The 13,712-nt window shown below is 38.5% G+C and overlaps 1 protein-coding gene across 1 annotated transcript in view; it reads left to right on the top strand.

Annotated features, from left to right (window-relative positions):
* neo1a (neogenin 1a) overlaps window positions 1-10,569 on the top strand; it is a gene marked incomplete at its 3' end in the record, with an annotated part of 195,544 nt that extends 184,975 nt beyond the window's left edge. The window contains exons 18-29 of the mRNA XM_083900502.1: window positions 1,713-1,851; window positions 3,366-3,473; window positions 3,637-3,831; window positions 4,488-4,520; window positions 4,763-4,831; window positions 6,234-6,372; window positions 6,463-6,707; window positions 7,311-7,403; window positions 7,600-7,770; window positions 8,519-8,806; window positions 9,376-9,512; window positions 10,417-10,569. Coding sequence (XP_083756628.1) covers window positions 1,713-1,851; window positions 3,366-3,473; window positions 3,637-3,831; window positions 4,488-4,520; window positions 4,763-4,831; window positions 6,234-6,372; window positions 6,463-6,707; window positions 7,311-7,403; window positions 7,600-7,770; window positions 8,519-8,806; window positions 9,376-9,512; window positions 10,417-10,569 — 1,770 coding nt within the window. The remainder of the gene's footprint in view (window positions 1-1,712; window positions 1,852-3,365; window positions 3,474-3,636; window positions 3,832-4,487; window positions 4,521-4,762; window positions 4,832-6,233; window positions 6,373-6,462; window positions 6,708-7,310; window positions 7,404-7,599; window positions 7,771-8,518; window positions 8,807-9,375; window positions 9,513-10,416) is intronic.
* Window positions 10,570-13,712: the final 3,143 nt, after the last annotated feature.

Below are 13,712 nucleotides of genomic sequence, written 5' to 3'. Positions count from 1 at the left end.
ACGTGTCTTTGTTCAATTCTGGTGGATTTGTCGGGCTTATTTCTCCAGCTGAAGTTTAGGGTAACACCCTAAAGGTCTAGTTTATAATGCATTAGGAGTACATGCATAAGACATTATAATTTATATTGACCTACTGTATATCCACTCCATAAACCACTTTGTTCATGTAAAATCAAAATCAAATGAGACCCAGGACTTCTGTCACTTTAGTACGGGGGTATAAAACATTAATTTATAATATGTTATGTCCACAAACCTTGGTATAAGATCTTATACATGATTATACACCATGTATGATGAAGCATTATAAATGCATTATAATGTCTTATTTGTGTACTCGACCTTCAAAGAAAGTGTTTTTTGTGATAGATAGATGAGATATTGTGCTGCTGAAGTTCACTCGTTTGCCTCAGCACTTCTCAGCTCAGCTAACGTCTTTACAAGCGAGTGCAGTTCAGTAAAAATAAACCTCAAATCATTTCAATCTGATTAAACTGTATCCTTCATTTAATACAGAATGATTTATGTGCGGTTCACTGCGTCTGCAGGGCGACACTTACCACAGATATATTGATACCTGTAAACTATAAGGGTATTGTGAAGATGTATAATAAAGTATTCCCACAACAGCTTCTTGGCACAGTGGCAGCTGAAGGCTGTAACCGAGCAATAATTCTTTTTTCATTCCTTGAGTTTTGAGTTGATTCTCCTCATAAATTTAACCGTTAATGTCTCGATGTTGTCCTACGTAGGGTTGGTAACAGTTTACGGGTCAAGTCAAGATTGTTTATACAGACAAATTATATCAGAGACCAAAACCTGGTCATGCGGCAGAACCTAACTTCTGAAGTCTAGGCTAAAGATTTTAATTGTGGTCAGATTAAGGTTAGAGTTTGGTATTAACTGGTTATGCTTAGGGTTCAAGCTTTGTGAGGTCCAAAAAAGTGCCACACTTTAGATTAGGGAACACATACCATTAACTTGGTGCTTACTAACGTATCATTAGCCTAATAGCATAATTGCCTAAGTCAGTTTTTTGGTAATTGTGATATCTGCCTAACTTTACCAATGTGCTTGCTAAAAAAAAATAAAAAATTATTGTTTTCCGAAAACGTTCAAATATGATTTAGGTAACTATGCTATTAGGTTAACGATATATAAGTAGCATACTAGCCGTCGTTAATCATTAATCACATCTTACAACTTATTCTACATAACTTTATTCTACCTCTATTATGACACAAATTAAGATTTTTCCTACATAAGGTGTTAATATGTGCTTAATATATACTAATAAAGGGCTAGTATGCTACTTATATGCATGTTAGTAAGCACCTAGTTAATGGTGAATATGTGTTCCCTAATCTAAAGTGTTACCCCAAACAGTTGTACAAACCTATCTTTGTAGGGACATTTTGGCCTTTAAAGGGCTTTTACAGGGTGTCTCGATTAAATCCAATCCAACTTTATTTATTAAGCACTTACATACATCCATACATACAGATGACCTAAGAACAAACAATAAAACGTACTGTAGAAAATATAAAAACAACACAAATAAACAGGTCATAGATAAAAACCAATGTCTCATACTGTGTTTAACACTGGTAATTAATCTAGTGAAGTCATAAAACTGATCATCTCTTGAGTGTTCAGTGAATATAATCAAACACAAATGTTTTTTTTCCGTGTGTGTGTGTGTGTGTGTGCAGGTGGCCAACACCACCAGCCTGAACTACATGGTGACAGGTCTGAAGCCCAACACGCTGTACGAGTTCTCCGTCATGGTGACCAAAGGCCGGCGCATCAGCACGTGGAGCATGACCGCACAGGGCACAACCTTTGAGACCAGTAGGAATCAAACGTTTAATTCAAGTGAAATTTGGGAGATTGGGGGGATTGTCAAAGAATAGCACTGCTTTGGATTAACACGGCGTACACGCAAAAAAAATCATGCAAATCTTAATCCATTTGGAAATAATATTAACAACAATTCTAATTATTATTAAGTGTTAAACTAAGACCTGATTCCTTCATGGATTCAAGCTGAGAATAAAATGCATTTCATTCCACTTTTGTTTCACTTTTTCTTCTCAGAAAGATAACAGTAAAAAAAAAAACTATTGCCACCTTGTCTCTTATGAATCTAAATCTTGTAAATGCTGTGTTAGAAAAAAAATCCATAGCACTGTTACCATAGCAATATAAAGTCCTTCTCAAAGCCCTACAGTATAGAGAACATACTGAGAATATACAGTACACTGCCCTTGTTATTGGTTATGATTTCTGCACCAGTGTGCACCTAATGGATACTAAACTTTGCAAGCTGCATAGAATCAGTAAGGTGTAATTGCTGAGCACAAAGTTTCACAACAAACCTAAAAACTCATTTTCTGTGAAACTACTTCTGTGTGTGCAGTATTGGATCAAGATTTACAGGAGTGGGACGTTTAACTGCTCCCCCACTCTTCAGCGATGGCTGATGACATAATTTCTACATGTTGTTGATGATGTTTACATCTTTCTTACATCAATTTCTTTAAAGTGTGTTGGTCAGATGTATATTCATGTTATAAACATTTGGTCATACAAGGATGTAAACAGGTTCTGTACCAGTTATTTAAGTTTTCTCCTGATTTTCAGGTATTTTTCAGGTGTTTTTAGGTGAATATATGTATATATGTATATATATATGTGAGTGTATATATATATGTATATGTATATATATGTATACGTATATGTGTATATATATATATATAAATATATGTATGTATGTATGTGTAATGTTGGTGTATATATATATGTGTGTGTATATATATATATACACATATATGTGTGTATGTGTGTGTATATATACCCACATATGTGTGTGTATATATATACACATGTATGTATCTGTATATATGTATATATACACACATATATACTGTATACACATACATATATGTGTATATATATACACACACATATATACACCCATATGTGTATGTATATGTATGTGTGTATATGTGTATGTGTGTGTATATATGTATATATACATATACTGTATACGCATACATATATGGTTATATATACACACACTCGTATATATACCCATATAATATATGGGTATATATCTATATATAGATATGTATATCTGTATACATATTATGTATACAGATATACATATCTATACACACAATAAATACACTATAAATTGCTGTTGAGCTCAATGGGAAAACAGACAATATAAACTCTAGTAATGTTTACAGACACTGTGCAGAAAAGGTTGGTCGTAGATGTTGCCATGTTGTTAAATGTAAAGTAAATGATGTGACATTTTGACCTGAACGACGACGACTGTGTCGTCTCAATCGCCTCTGCAGTTCCCAGCTCTTCCCCAAAAGATGTGACCGTCGTGAGCAAAGAGAACAAACCTCGCACCATCATCGTGAACTGGCAGCCTCCCTCCGAGGCCAATGGAAAGATCACCGGTGAGTCTCAGGATCTCGTGTTCATTTAACTTAAACTGGTAAAAGTACAATTTCAGGTTTCACTGCATTTGAACTGCATTTGAACTGTTGTGTGACACTTCTCTACTGAAGGCAGGGGAATTGACTTACACCTAAAAAATGACCATGTCCTTCTTTGTTTTAGGCTATATTATCTACTACAGTACAGATGTGAATGCTGAGGTCCACGACTGGGTTATAGAACCAGTGGTGGGCAACCGTCTGACCCATCAGATCCAGGACCTGACGCTGGACACCACCTACTACTTCAAAATCCAGGCCCGCAACTCAAAAGGCATGGGCCCCATGTCTGATGCTGTCAACTTTCGCACTCCAAAGAGTAAGTTTCCACAGTCGGCCCAAAAAAGACCCAAAAGAAAGTGGGAAAATGTGTCGTCACGAATTCTAGCTCATGTTTTTGTTTCTAAAAAAATAGTAATTTATCTAATTATGGGTTGTGGACCCAAAATATGTAGCAGTTAGAGAGCGAGTTAATGAAGTCTTATCTCTCACACAATCTCTAAAAAAGCAAATATCCTGATTACATTAGGTCACAAATGAATTTGACGACGTGTTTCCAAGGATTTATGTTTTCCTTCGAACAAAGATCCTTCTAAAGATCTGAAACCGATGTTTCCCAAACGAAGTTCATCTGTTAAGGAACAATGTGAAAGAAAAACTATGCTTTATGTTCAATAGAGTGATATTTCCACACCTTATTCTGCTTTTTAAGGTTGTTTTTTTGTGTGATTTATTTATTTTTTTCAACATTTTGGGATTTGTGTTGTGGACTTTTTATTCGATGCTTTGCTCTTAATGTCATCTTGGCTGTCCGAGGTCCATTCTTGCTCTTTGTTTTTTCTCACAGTTTCTCTCGTTTTGCCTCATAATGCACATCTCTTGCTTTATTTCGGTCTCCCTCGCTGCTCTTTTCAGCTAACCTGTTTTTTTGGTTTTTATTGTCTCTCCCTCCCTGCTCTCCTTTGGCCTGTTAAGCTGAGTCCTCTGACAAAATGGCTAATGACCAAGGTAAACTTCCCCTCCACACTTAATCTTTCACTGCTGGCTCTGCTCCCTGTGTATCTCTCTTTCCAAAGATTGCCATCTTTTGGGCTGAAACAAACTCGGGCTGCATGAACGGCAAAAGCAGCATGTGTTTGAGTACTTTTTTGGAATTGTGATGAATCTCATGTAGGTTTGAGGCCATAAAAACACTTCATTTCATCAGAACGTTCTGTTTTTCCTCTCCCTTGTTCTTTCTTTCTTATCAGCCTCAAATCTTCCATCAAAGCCTGGGCTTTCAGGCAACCAACAGCCACCAGACTCTGGAACTTCAGTTGGTAAGACTTTGTTTTTTTCTTCAACTGTCCTGTTCTGCTGTCATCCTGTCAGTCAGACTCTACAGCAGGGATGAAGATGATGCTGTCCCCTTTCTCTGACAGTGCTTTTTCAACTTTTTGGCTCCATATTTCTTGATTATTTGTGTTTGGTGTGCCTCTCTTACTTAGTTTCCACTGGAGGATTTATTGATCCAGTTGGAAATGAATATCCACAACTATTTTCATGAGATTAACATAGAGCTGCAACTAACGATCATTTGATGTGCTGAATCCAAAGATCACATTGGTTTTGCTCAATCAGGTCAACTTTCTGAACAGAGCTACATATTAGTTTTTTTACATGTTTTTTCACGTCATATGATGCAAAATTCTTTTATATTTCTTGCAATAAACAAATTCTGAAGATTTTTCATGTGCCAACTTATGGCTAATTGTTTTTTATATATATTTCAAGTGAATGAAATGGCTTCGACAAGAAGATCTTGCAAATATAAGCAATGAGACGTATTCTGCTACATCTGCACTGAATACAACGTATCTGGTATCACAGGAATCTTTAAGAAAACTTTTTTTTTCTCCTAAAACCTTTTTTGGATGAGAAATATTAACGAAAATCAACTGATAATGTCACAAAAATGTAATCAATTTAGTCAGAAGATTGGATTTTTCTAAATCAAATTAGCATTAAAACCTGACCTGAAAAACGGATTCAACGGTGCAAAATGGTCCTAATTCAGTTGAAAAGACATAGACAACTTACTTTTTTTTTGGTACCCAGTGCTTTTCATAATCCATTAATCTGTCGATTATTTACTCGAATAATCGTTTGGTCCATAAAATGTCAGAAAATGTTAAAAAACGTTGTCCACAAACCAAAATTATTCCGTTGGAACGATTTCTTTGTTATGTGGAGCAAAGAAACAAAGAAAATATTCACATTTAAGAAGCTAAAACAATCAGAATTTTTTTTTTTTTTTTTTAATCATGAAAAAAGCTTCAAACCGAATATCAAAATAGCTGACGATTCATTTAGTCATCGATTAAAAATAATTTCAGCTCCAGTTTAACATCACCATAAATGAAGGACCCATTGCTGAGATTTTCAGTTGGTTGTAAGCTGCAACCTCACCACTAGATGGCACTAAATTCCACACATTGGTCCTTGATATCTTCTGGTTCTCCAATTTCCTCAAACACATTCAGAGGTTTATGGGACACTCTGGATTGTACATGGATGGATGGATGGTTGTGTGTCTTTGTACGTTGTGCCCCGCCTTTTACCCAATGTCCACTGGGATTGGCTCCAGCTCCCCTCGCCCCATTGTATGAGGATAAAGCATTAGACAATGACAAGTTCTAATCGTGAATGACGAGTTCTAATCCTAGTCTTTCTCCTCTTGAGGTAAATCAGGTGTGGGAAGCAACAGTGAAAATCACATCCTGGTCATTATCATCATCATCTCAGTGGGAGCGTTCACCATCATAGTGGTGGTGGTCGGCGCCTTCCTGTGCACGCGGCGCACCACGTCCCACCAGAAGAAGTAAGACTCTCACCCACAGCTGTCATCATTTTGATTGTGACGCTGTTTTACTGAATGAGGCCAGACTTTCACCGTGTTTTCCCTCCGCAGAAAACGAGCTGCCTCCAAGTCCACTAACGGCTCCCACAAATACAAAGGAAACTCCAAAGACCTGAAGCCTCCCGATCTTTGGATTCACCACGAGAGGCTGGAACTCAAACCCATTGATAAGTCGCCAGAGCCCAACCCTGTAATGACAGAAACTCCCATACCCCGCAGCTCACAGGACATCACGCCGGCTGACAGCGGCCTGGACGGCAATCCCCACTTACAGCCGAGGCGCAACTCCTACCGTGGTCAGTGTTGCCCGAAGGACGAGACTTCATGTTTGATGTTATAAGAGCGAGATCAAAGTGAAATGTCACACACACTCGTTGCCATTGAGCTCACATCCATTATAACACTGAGCACACTTCCTGAGTTTGACTTTGAAGGAAATTACGTTTCGAAAGTGTGACGACTAAGAAAAGTTTATTAAGCTCAGGAAGTGAACTAATAACCTCTGCTTTTCTTTCAGGAGCATGATTGGCTGAGCCTTAAGATGAATTTGAGATCATGTTTTTGTTGTTTCATAAGTCAGTCCTCGTCTGCCGTGTTGTTTTGAACATCATGCAAAAACATTTCATGCTTTTCATGCACGGTGCCCATTGCCTGTCATAATTGCAGCGATGCAAGCAAAAGCTGTCACAGATTCAAGTACAGTGAATTTTCTCAGCATAATTAGTTTAAAAATTAATAATAACAATAATATGAGCCCGACATCGGTATTTGGTGGAAATTTAATCCAAACCGAGACTTATCTGAACATTGAAAGATCGTTAAGATGGATCGCTCACAAAACAAAACACCGCAGAGTAGCACCTCTAATCTGATTGGCTGGTTTCCATCATACCTTTTAGGCCACGAGTCAGAGGACAGCATGTCTACACTAGCAGGCCGCCGAGGGATGAGGCCTAAAATGATGATGCCTTTTGACACACAGCCACCTCAGCGTAAGTGTGTGTTTCTGTGAGTGAGAGAATGAGCAACAGATACTGAAATATGACCTTTTCATAATCCACAATGACCGATATTTGGTCAGAAAAACATCCAAATATATGTATTTTTATATCTAATTAACATCCACTTTGTTGCTGATGGTTAATCATCTCATCTTGTGTGTGTATCCATGTCCACTTCCATTCACAGCTGTGATTAGTGCTCACCCCATCCATTCCCTCGATAACCATCACCACCATTATCACATGGGCAGCTTGGCGTCGCCAACACGAAGCTACCTTTACCACCAGGGTAGCGGGCACCCGCGGCCTCACGCATGCGCCACCCCCATCTCCCATTTTGACAGGGTGGATTCTACAGGTGAGACGCTGCCCCCTGCTGTACGGCTGAAGCACAAGCAGGACAGGGACCGACTCATGCCCATTCATTGATTTATCATTTGCTCATTCATCCACATGCTGCTGCCATCTTGTTGCATTCATATTTTAGCTACTAATCCCTATTCTCCGACCTCCCGGGCCTTCGGAAGTGATTATTTGCAACTCTCCCTTTATTTTTACTTCTTTCTTTTATTAATATATAATGTAGTAATAATACATGTGATGTATGGCAAGTTAGAACAACAGAGTTCCTTACGTGTAGGGCTGCAACTAAATATTTTTTTCATAATCGATTTATCTGTCATTTGATTCTCGAGTAATCGTTTGGTCCATAAAATGTCTTGTTTTGTCCACAAACCAAAGTGGTTCAGTTTTAATTGGTTTCCCAATTATAGAAGCTGTAAAATCACAGAAACTGGTTTTAATTCTTGAGAAAACACAAACTGAACTTCTGTAGCGTTAGTGCAAAAACGCCCAAAAATGGCCGATCAATTTAAGATGGCAGCCTTCCTGTTGCGTTTGGATCATGGTCATAAAGTCATTTTTTTCTTCATCCTGACCTTCTACACGTAATTTAGTAATCGACGAATTGTTTCAGCCCTACTTGCATAATAAACTCTGGGATTAGATCTGTATAAAGGTGTAAAGAAACTGGTCCGGTGCTTCCGAGCATTTACAATCAAAATCTGGAAGACTCATCATCTCCTTCCATCCAACCCCGTCTCCAGAGTCCGTGAGAAACACTCCCATCTCAGAACCCCTCCCTCCAGCCACCGCCTCCTCCCAGGTCTCTTGCCCCTCGGAGATCATGGCTGACCCTGAGGGAAGCTACCACGGCTCCACCACCACAGAGGAGGAGCCCAGCTACTCCAGCAACCTGCCCCCACTCCGCTCAGCGCACCCGCACGCCCACGCCCACCCGCTCAAAAGCTTCGCAGTGCCGGCGATCCCCGCGACCAGCCATCCATCGTACGAGTCACCTGCTCTGCCCAGCACTCCACTGCTTACTCAGACTGGTGAGGAGAAACTCTTCTACAACACACACTTAGGCTACATTCAGACCTGTGACTAAAGCTGTAGTATGTAAGTTTAAAAGGACTCATATTATACCCTATTTCTCCAAGTGAACCTAGTTCCCTGGTGTCCCTGGTGTTGGTACTGTGTGCACATTATATACAGTCAGCCACTGTTGTAGACCTGAGATCCAATCACAGGTGGTCACAGGAGACTCATTCAGGGTGCAGGTTAATACCAGGTCATAAATAATGCTATTCAATTAAGATCAGATCTTAAGTCTGAACAGGACACTTTAGATTAGGGAACACATATTCACCATTAACTAGGTGCTTACTAACATATACATAAGTAGCATACTAGCCCTTTATTAGTAAATATTAAGCATGTATTAACAACTTATGTAGGAAAAATGTTAATTAATGTCGTAATAGAGGTAGAATAAGGTGTTGATACGTAGTTAATGATTACTAATAAAGGGCTAGTATGTGACTTATATGCATGTTAGTAAGCACCTAATATGTGTTCTGTTTTAATTGCCTTCACTGACTGTTGCATATCTTCTTCACAGGACTTCCCAGTCACCCCCACGTTGTTAAAACAGCCTCCATCGGAACACTGGGAAGGACACGAACACCGATGATAGTCAATGTTCCCAATGCTCCTGATGTGCCAGAGACCAGCAAGATGCTCGAAGATGTAGACAGCGTGAGTCTAGTGCCCCCCACTGGCAGTCTGTTTATTTAATATTTATTGTATATTAGTGCTGTCAAACGTTAGCACGTCATTGGCATTTAACAACGTCAACGGTAACGCACAGCGCGTTTCCATGGCGACTGACCGGAAAAAGAAGCGAGTGACGTCATGTTTACGTGACTCCGGATTGTTAAAATGAGTCTCTAAAGTAACGCTAAACTTTAAAAACAGAGGCACACGTACGCAGTACACAGGTATGCTGGTTATTTGTAGCGCTGCTCTTTCCGTTTAATAAACAGACCGCTCCACTGTAGGCGCGCTAACAAAGCTAACTGGTAAACGGTGCCTGGACTCCAGTGTCGCGGCACGTAAACATGGCGTCATATGCGTCTTTTTTCGGTCAGTGTCATGCATTAACGCGCGTCAACCTGTTGGACAGCACTATTATATATTCAGTCTTATATTTTATAATATTAAACCAAGTCACACATTCCTTTCATATCCATATCACTGTTTTTAGCCACTGGATTATACAGCTACTTTGAACTGCACATTGGTTTTAACCACATTTTGTATTTGCTCTTTCTCTCTTTTTATTCTTTCCAACTCCATACCCGTCTTTATTTGTTGTCTGCTGCGTTTGATCAATTCATTGATTTAAAAACAACAAAAAAATCACACTTTATGTCCTAATCTTCCATTGCCTGCCGATCACGCTTGTTTATGTTTTGCTTTTGTCTGACGCCTTTTCTCGTCTTTGTCATTTTACGTTACTTCAGTTCCTTTGACCGTCACCCAGCTTGCCGCACCCCCGATCATCTTCACTCCTCCTTTCCTCTTGCGAAGTTCCCTGACTGACCCTCTCCTCCTCTCGTTTTTTTCCTCTTTTTTCTCTCTCCTCCCTTTTACCCTTCAGGTGCTTGCCAGCCTCCCCCCCTGCCCTTCCCCCGCCCCCCGCAGTAACCCTGTTCCTCTCCCTCAGAACTACGAGCCTGACGAGCTGACCGAGGAGATGGCCCACCTCGAGGGCCTGATGAAGGACCTAAACGCCATAACCACAGCGCCATGAGCATGCACACACACACACACACAGCTGGACTCACACACACACACACACACACACACACTTCCACTGCGTCATGCACACGCACACACACACTCAGTCAAACAAACACATCCAAACCTTTTGAGCCAGTGGCTGGTGGACACAACATGGCTTCTTGTGCCCAAAAAAAAACTCTCACATCTCCCTTTCCAGAGGAAACAAAACTCCAGACTGAAATAATTAAAAAAAAACTTTTTTGGCTTACATAGCTCAGTCTCAGGAGATTGCCATGAGTGGGAAAAACAAAGTGAGACACATCTTTTTATGAAGAACCATTCTCAGAGACGATGAACTTTCAACCGGAAGATTGTGAATTTTTTTTTGTCCTCAGCAAAAACACGTATGGTAGGTCGTTGTGGCGAGTGCTCACTCGAGGTGAATTCAAATGTCTAAGTCTAAGTCAAAATGGAGAAAGTAAAAAAAAAAACATGTTGGTTTTTGATGTCGGTGGCCCCTGCAGCGCCATCTACACGCAGTGTTTGTTCGATCCGTGTTTTCTTTGTGCATTTCGTATGACTATCGGGCCGTTACAGCGATATGGACATCCTTTTAAAAGCCTCCATCATCCACAATCATGGTCAATTTCTGTTTCTACCCCCACGTGTCATATGTTGTGCCATGACTTTTTAATATTTACTATGTTATTATAATATTTTTTTACATACATATCCTTATAAACGTGTACATATGTTGTCCTTCTTTCTTTTTTTTTTTAACTGCCTCATCCTTTTATTGTTTCATCATTATTGTTGTTATTATTATTATTATTTGGAATGAAAGTGGGATTTTAAATGAGTCCTGAAGCTCATTTTGTTTTTCATATCAGCAGGAGTTTAAGAAACCTGATGTGTTTCTACAGTACATTCTTTTCTGACATTGTGTTGCCCTTGTTGTACATTAAAATGTTTCCTTTTTAAAATGTTTTGTTTGTTATGGGAGCTCCTTTTTAAAAGCCTTACCAATGTGTTTGTGTGTTGTACGGTAGGGACAACTTGGCCTTTTCATGGGATGTCGCTCTTTACTTGCTGCCATGACAGCTTCTGTATTGTTCTGCGGGGACGATGACAGTTTCTCCTCAGTGGTCTGGGGTAATCTAGGACTCAGGGCATTGACCCCCCCCCCCCCCACCACTCCAAAAACAGGGAAAAAAAAACATCACATGGTATCAGTCAAACATGCAACAGGCAAGTTATCTTTTATATGAAAAGTGAAATCAGATGTGTGTGTGTCTCATTACCATGAACCAATATTTGGTTTGACATATGTACTGCTGTACCACACATGCATCTCCCCAACAGCAGAGCGCGTTTGCTGTTTTTTTTTTCTTTTTATCATTATTTTCTTGTCATTTTTCACTCAAAAGCCTGGCGCCCGAGTTCTTTTTACAAATCTTATACAATGCAAAGATGTTGGCCTTTTGAATGGGACTCCCAGAACTTTTTGTTTATTTTTAAACATGGTGATTTTTGTATGAAGAAAAAAAAAGAAGAAGCTTGTTCTATACACAAATCTACGGAGGCCTGGAAGTGACATGAGAAAAAAAATAAGATTGATGGAATAAAAACTTGAAATCTCGAGTTTCAAACTGGAGATCTTGAGTTTCCAAGAAAATATATTAAAAAATCGAGAGTTTCAAAATTGAGACGAAAATTTTTTTTTTTCATCGTTGTTTGGAAACTCGAGATCTCGACTTTGAAACTAGAGATATCAAGGTTTTTTTTCATATTTTTTTGGAAACTTTGAAACTCAAGATTTCAAGTTTTTTTTCATCCATTTTTTTTCTGTTGTCACTTCTGGGCTCCGTACAAATCCAATGTAAAAAGGAAAAAAAAAAAGTCAGCTCAGAAACTAGTTTTTCATGACCCTCTTACCCAAAGAAATTTGTCATTTGCAATCACAGTAATTTGCTCTACTTTTGTGAATACCATGTTTCTCTTAAATGTACATCATCATGAATGTCAGTGTAACTGTAAGAGATTTTCAAAACCTACGGATAGAAACAAGATCGACAACAAAGAGGGAGCGAAAACGGATCAGAATCCATTTGGGAAATGATCTATTGAGTTGTAAACAGTTGAACCTGTATTGCACTTTTTCACAATTTTTAAAAAAGTACATTTCTTACATATCTTGTGTTTTAAATATCAAAAGCTGTTTGTGTAACGTAGTGTCCTAGGAAAGCGGCAGGCAGCTGGTCTTGTTTTTTTTTTTAAATGTTCTTTTTATTTTATTTTTTTGCTTCAGAGATGATATGAATTCAAGCAGCAGAGTTGTTTACTTTACAGCTGATCACGAGGAATTCCGTTGATGCTTGTTGATGTACAGAGCTTTCTTTGCTTTCTGTAGAAAAAAGAAAAAAAAAAACATCTGTGGCTTTTTAAAAAAAAATGTTTGAAAAAAAAAAGGTTTGGAAAAAAATATGTTTTTTATTGGTGCTCCTATACATTGTGTATACAAACTATTACGAATACTAACAAAGTAAATGATTCTGCGTGTCTTCTTTTCATAACATGAGGGCGCCTGTACACATGTACAGTGATGCACTGCACAGAGAATCTGCTATGTACTGAGTAATATTAGGGCTGGAAAATGAACTTTAACGACAGAAAAATTAACTCCGTAAAGTGGGAAACCATAAAATTACGGCATCAAAACATTGTATAAGATAATTTGATTTTGAAATAAACAGATTCCAATGATGTAATCACACAAAGGCAAACTTCCATTCAAAACAAATAAATACTTACTGTACAAAAAAAAAAAACATAAATAAAAGCTTAGGCTAGCTGCCTTTTTCTCCCAGAAGTTATAAAAATAAACTGTACACAAACATCACAAACTGGTGTTTTGTGTGGTTTTTCAAAGTAGAAACTTCAATAAAAAAATAAATACATTAATTTAAAAAAAAAAAAGATTTTTGAAGTTTATGAATCGATTCAAAATTGTGAGTGATTAGAATTGCGATTGTTATATGAATTGATTTTTCCCTCACCCCTAATGCAGTCACAATTAGGTCAGTTACATATAGTTATATAAAAAAATAACATTTTCTCTGCATCTACTAGGACTACAGACATGACCTAAAGCTTCTATACATTGAAAATATT

The sequence above is a fragment of the Microchirus variegatus genome, assembly GCF_963457635.1.
Source record: "Microchirus variegatus genome assembly, chromosome: 14".
NCBI lineage: Eukaryota > Metazoa > Chordata > Actinopteri > Pleuronectiformes > Soleidae > Microchirus > Microchirus variegatus.
This window is presented reverse-complemented; position numbering and strand designations above follow the sequence as displayed.